The 6,056-nt window shown below is 58.7% G+C and overlaps 2 protein-coding genes across 3 annotated transcripts in view; one reads left to right on the forward strand and one right to left on the reverse strand.

The window, feature by feature from the left end:
* Positions 1 to 2,208, reverse strand: part of ALG14 (ALG14, UDP-N-acetylglucosaminyltransferase subunit) — a 12,267-nt gene extending 10,059 nt beyond the window's left edge. The window contains 2 exon segments of the mRNA XM_006762921.2: positions 1,016 to 1,167; positions 1,932 to 2,208. Coding sequence (XP_006762984.1) covers positions 1,016 to 1,167; positions 1,932 to 2,067 — 288 coding nt within the window. The 5' untranslated portion in view covers positions 2,068 to 2,208.
* Positions 1 to 6,056, forward strand: part of LOC102751799 (transmembrane protein 56) — a 41,210-nt gene that overhangs the window by 289 nt on the left and 34,865 nt on the right. Inside the window, exon 1 of one of the 2 annotated variants that reach the window (XM_015563384.1) lies at positions 2,439 to 2,543. The exons of the other annotated variant lie outside the window; for it this stretch is intronic. The gene's annotated coding sequence lies outside the window, so the exon portion shown is untranslated. Of the gene's footprint in view, positions 1 to 2,438; positions 2,544 to 6,056 lie in introns of those variants that run through there. 2 annotated transcript variants of the gene reach the window in all.

The raw sequence follows: 6,056 nt of genomic DNA on the forward strand, positions 1-6,056 counted from the left end.
CGCTCCGACCACAGGCCGGGAGCTCTGCCCCGTCTCTCCCCTTCCCATCCCACACCCGGTCTGTCTGTGGGAAATTCCATCTCCTCTCCTTTCAGATCAGACCCGCCCACTGCCCCGCGCCGTCCCCACGGGGCCGCGCTAGCTCTGCCGGGAAGGCTCCCACGGCCCCCACCGTCTCCCCCTTGTCCCCCAGCCTCCTTGCAACACAGCAACCCACGGCCTGTTTAAAAGGGCAGGTGGCCCATGCCGCCCCCGGGAGCCAGCCCCCCAAACCCCTGACCTGGACACTGTCCACTTGCCCTCCCCGTCCATGCAGTGATGCGCACAGAATCCCTAGCGCTGAGTTCCAAGGCCGTGTGTGTCAGGGAGCGGGGCTGGGGGTGACAGGGGGTCCCACCTTTCCACTTTGGTCTTGGTTGGTGACATAGACAAACCTGAACACCCTCCTGCCACAGACAGACTAACTGCTGTAAGAAACACACGTGTGTGCGTGTGTGCGTTTGTCTGAACTGGGAAGAAGGGAAGCCCTCCTGGCCCGGCCAGGAGGAACCTGAGAAGGGAGGGGCCAGCCTCTGCCCGGAGGCGAGGGGAGAAGAGGAGGTGACGGCTGACCTGACCGTTGGTCACCCCTCCGGGGAAAGGCAGTGCCCGGGGCTCCGGCTGCCTGCTCTTCTGCCTTCACACCCGCGTCCCTGGGTGAGCTCACCCACCTCCTCATGTTAAGGACCGTCTTATACACGCCGACGACTCCAACATTCACATCCCAGACCGGGCTCCCCGCCTGAACGTCAGGCCCGGATCCCCGTCCTGCAGGGGTGGTCGCGGCCGTCCTGCCCCTCCGCGCGGACAGGAGGGCAGCTCCATTATTCTGGCAGCTCAGGCGAGAGTCTGCATGTCACCCTTTGCCCCTCCTCCTCCTCCCCCACCTGCACCATAACTGGCGTGCCCTGATGGTTAAAAAACTAAACTCCGTATGCCATTTGAAACTGCCTTAGAAAGAGACTTGATCACTTACCATGCCACTGGGGTCCCTATCGGCGCGACCGAGTTCAAAAGCATGTATCTTCCGGGCGCTGATCTGGTCCGTGTCGGCGATGACGTAGTGTCTGGGAGAGTAGGCGGCGGACAGGTGCCCCAGCAGCCGCAGCAGCTCAGTGGTGTGCCCGCCTGCAGAGGGGGAAGGCCTGGGGTGAGAGGCCGCGAGGGACGCGCCCGTTGGACAGTGTGACACTAATGTGACAGCCTGTGCGCTCTCAACAGCAGGAGGAACCACTGGAAACAGTAACCGGAGCCTCTGGTGTGAATACGACTGTCATGGGGCGGAGGACAAATGTATGAAAATAAAACCAGCCCTCGCAGATTCTACTCCTAAATGTACAGTGTGTGAGGTGCCTCTCTGCGGAGCTGTCATTCAGAATCGTCAGCGCCTGGCGGGGCCGGGGCCCATTTACATGTGTCCCCGGGCAGGACGGCCGGGCGGCTGTGACAGCTGCCCCACGGGTGCTACGCAACTGTTCCCTCCTCGTGGGGTTGGTATGTTTATAAAAATGACAATTCACAGCGTCTCATCTATCATGATTCCTAATGGAAACACCAAATGCCTAGATTAATCACGCAAACCAGCAGTTTATTCCTCAGGGAAATTGCAGGTCAGCATCAAAAGGCTTCGGCGTCCTCTCTGTTCACTAATTATTTATTAGAAGGCTACACGCTGCGGAGAGGCTTAATTACTGACCGGTGCGAGGTACTCATTTGTCATTAAAGTCGCAGCGCGGAAGCGTCAGCCCAGCTGCATATTGCCTGGCTGGGAGCTGGTTCCGGTGACGCAACGAAACTACAACTCCCAGTATGCTGTGCGCACAAAGCGCGAAGGAGACCCAGGGGCGCCGTCGCAGTGCACTCTGGGGTTTGTGGTCCCGCCCTGTACTTACCGGACCCGGCCACCGCCATAAGACTGACAGATTCCCGGGGAACAACAACCCGGGAATGAAGCACGAGCCACAGCCGCAGGGCTAGGACCACTGCCGCCGCTCCTGCGGCCGCCGCGAGGATAAGGACGCACCCCATTCAACGGGACTACGCATGCGTACTGGCGGTCAAAGTTCAGGAACTACAAGCGCTGAGGAGACTCAAACTGGCCCGTGCAACGTCATGCTGGGCGGGGTTCCGGGCCGGAGGCGGAAGTCCGGCCTCTGGACTGTGGATGCGGCGTGGCCACCACCGGAGCGGAAGCTCACATTCCGGAAGTTAAGCGCTGAAGTTGCGTTTCCTTCCGTGGTGAGGTCAGGCCACCTGCGTGCCCGAAGGCCTGGGAACTCCCAACTGTACCAGCTTTGTGAGCCCCAGTGGCACACGCGCTTCTGTTTTTCTTTTTTAAATGCCAGGGGAAGTGCTGCTGCTGCTGCACGTGCAGGCATTTCCTGGGAGTGTTCGCCAGTGAAAGGCATTTGGTACAAAGGACTGGGGGCTCTCATCCTGACACCACCCCAGTGCTAACAGGAGGCCCCAGCCTGGGTGCAGTAAAAAGGAGAGACCTTATGCAGGTAAACAGCTTGCAAACCGGAAATGGCCTCCAATGGCAACCATAGTGTGCTCCAGGAGGCCAAGGGGAGGCCGCCTTTCACAGAGAAAGTGCTGCCCCAGCTCCTGATTGGTCTATTTTTATGCAAGTGAGGAACTCACATTTGCACAGCGTGATTGGTCAAGTTAGCACTGTCCCGATTGGTTGGGATCATGGTGGTTATGGAGCTGCTCTGATTGGTCTGCTCAGTAAAGATGCAAATGCAGATAGTTGTTCAGCTCTGATGGGCTGGGGCAGGTCTCAGCCCATTGGTGGAACCAGGGTTCCGGGCTCTCCTGCAGAAGGTGGGCTCAGCAGGACACAGTGTAGAGGCTGGCCGCCCAGTCCAGCTTCCCCTCCCGTGTGCATCCTGCGTGGGGGGCCTTTGCAAACAGTGGCCGCTAGACTCTGAAGTCGAATTTGGGCCCAAACGAACCTCAAGGAGTCCTTGGCAGGGCTCTATGCCTTCTCAGGGTCAGCAGTCTAAATCTCGTCTTTCTCAGCAAGATTGCTTTTAACTTTCTAGGCGTTTCCACAGGTAACTAGTAACCAGTGATCTGGTAACAGGTAATGAGGTAACCCGGTAACCAGTAACATGGTAACCATTAACCTGGTAGCTGGTAACCAGTTACCTGGTAACCAGTTACCTGGTAACCAGTAACCAGCTAAAACCGTTAACCTGGTATCAGGTAACCAGTGATCTGGTAACTGGCAATGAGGTAAACTGGTAACCAGTAATCTGGTAACCAGGTAACTGGTAACTAGTAATCTGGTAACCGTTAACCTGGTAACAAACCATGTGACCACGGTAACTGAGGGCAACCAATTCAAGTAATGCCACCATCCTGAGACGAGTGGAAGCTCAGTGGCTCCCGGCAGCCCAAGAGAGATGGCATCGACCTACAATTAATATTCAGTTAATCTCCACACGAAGCCAGCCGGCCCCTCCCCACCCCACTGTGCTTGCCTTCATGTCTGCGTAAGCCACAGGCAGCAATAGAAAAAGGCTGAGATTGCAGGAGCCCCTTCACCCCACGTGTCACTGGTCCTTCGTCTCCTATAAACCTGGAGGTGAGATAGGGAGTATCGTTTTCCGGCACGCCCATATTCAGTCTTCATCGTTAATCCTCACCCCTACACCCTCCCATAAGGCCATTGGGCAAACATTCCCCTCTTCACAGACAAACAGGTGGATTCTATAACATTTAAATGATTTTCCTAAGATGAGTTACAGGTGGAGAACGTTCATAGTTGTGGGCTTTCAAGCTAGGGCCTCTTAGGTTTTGATGGAATCAGAATCCCCTGGGCCAGTGGTCAGCAAACTGCGGCTCGCGAGCCACATGCGGCTCTTTGGCCCCTTGAGTGTGGCCACGAAGTTTCAATCACACTGTAGGTGTGCGCCCGTACGTGGCATTTTGTGGAAGAGCCACACTCAAGGGGCCGCAGTTTGCCGACCACTGCCCTGGGCTTACACACACATGGTTGGAAGCGCAGAGGTAGGGCCCCTGGCACAGGATGAAAACCAATGTAACAGTATATTACATGGGATGTAGTTTTCTTCCATCTGCCCACCCAGCAAGGGCTCCAACTGAAGCCCTCTCCCCTCTTCCTTCAAGGAAGATGTTAGCAGCCTCAGAAACTACATCCAGACAAGGCGGTCTCCAGAGCCAAAAAGGGGGTTGTCTTGTCACTGGTTCTCTTCTGAAGGGCGAGGAGACCTTTCCCAGAAGCCCCACAGCAGCCTCTCTTTCTGTCCTTCCGGCATTGCTGATACCACCTGTTCGTCAGGGACTGTGGCCTGAAGCTGGCGGGGGTAGGGCAGAGGATGACAGACCACTCACCTGTCTTACCTGGGCCTGTGCTGGAGGGCGGTGCTGAGCAGAAGGGGCATCCTCTTGGAGAGGAGGAAGTTGGAGGAGGGTAGGAGGGAGGTGATTGGTGGGTAGGCAGATGAGAGTGTGGATTGCTGTGGAGGGCATGTGTGCGAGGTGGCTTTGTAAACCAACCCAGGCAGTACCCATGCCAGGCATGTTACAAATCACGAGGCTCGAGGCCTTGCGTTCCCCATTGCCCCGTCCCCTTGCCACCGCCGTTGCCTGTGTAGGGGAATCGGCGTGACCAGACGCTTGCAGCTGGATGACGGGGTACCAGGCACTAGGAGGTGCCGGTAAATGCAGAGGCGCAGCAGGCCTGTGAGCAGTCCCGGGTTGTGTGGCTTGAGGCTGGAGCGGAATGTTCAGTGTTCCTGACAAGGAAGTTGAGGCCTGCAGGGAGGAGCGAGGGGAACGGAGGTCCCGGGTAGGGAGGTCCGGAGGGTGCCGTGAGAGGGTTTGAAGGGTGGTGAGGGCTGGGAGTGGGTCAGATGGGGAGGGGGTTACAAGGACCCACAGAGCTAAGGACCAGGAGGATAATGGCGACCTGGAGGTCCGTGGGGTCTGAAGTGATAGGGACGATCCGTTTCCGCCCAGTCCCACCGGCACCCTGGTTGCTCACTGGGCCGGCCCTGGGTGCAGGGCGAGGCAGCCACAGCGACCACCCAGCAGTGACTTAACAATGAGCCTGCCTGTGGGAGCCGCACGCTCCTGCAGAGCCCCTGGAGGAAGCACCCACCCGCCTGCATGGGCTGCCCCGGAGGCTGGGCCGCTGGGGACCCTGGCCGCTGGCCCCTTCCCACTGGAGCCCGGCCGCCTTCCGTCTTCACGAGGGCAGCCAGGGGCGGGTGAAGACGACCCAGGCTCTTCTCTGAGCGCCAGGGAGGCCTCCGTGATCTGCGCTGAGCTGGCCCAGGACACGGTAGGGGCGAGCTGGGAGGGAGGTCGCGGCCTGGGCCCGAGGCGGGATGTGGCCCTGGTCCTGGCTGCCTGGGGGTCTGCGGGGCCGGGCAGGCGGGGACAGACGGTCACCCTAGTGGCTGCCAAGACCTCTCCTGGTCAGATGCGCTAGTAGGTGTTTAAGTCGCGGCCTTTTCCCGGGCGAGCCCCTTCCCGGGACTCTGGGACGCTACCCCGCAGGCCCTCGGGTCAGCAGTGCGTGACCCAGTTCTGACGGCAGCCGAGGGACGGCCTCATGGCGACCACACCTTGTGAACGAGAATGTCGGGGGTCGGTCGGGGAGGGCATGTCCTTGGCTCGGGGTCACGGGCCAGGAACAGGAGGCAGGTCCCAGCCCGGCTCCTGTCCCGCCTGCCTGCGCCGTCGGAGGTGTCCGCAGACGTTTACGCGGCGGCCAGGCCGCACGTGCACAGGAAGCCAGACGGGCGAGCGGCGCTCTGCTGACTTCTTCCTTTGAAGCTAAAGCCAAGCGGGAGGAGGTGGTTTTGGAAAAGTGGCTTTTTCACACGCCGGTCAAGAAAGCTTTTCTGTTTTCTGGCTTCTTCTCCAAGTGCGTCCGACAAGGGCACCAGATTAGATGTACAGGCAGACATGTCTGTGTGTCTGTACATACATGTACACTGCTCTTTTTCTGTCCTCACCCGAGGATGTGCTGCACCGACTCT

Source organism: Myotis davidii, unplaced genomic scaffold (assembly GCF_000327345.1).
Source record: "Myotis davidii unplaced genomic scaffold, ASM32734v1 scaffold217, whole genome shotgun sequence".
In the NCBI taxonomy this organism is placed as follows: domain Eukaryota; kingdom Metazoa; phylum Chordata; class Mammalia; order Chiroptera; family Vespertilionidae; genus Myotis; species Myotis davidii.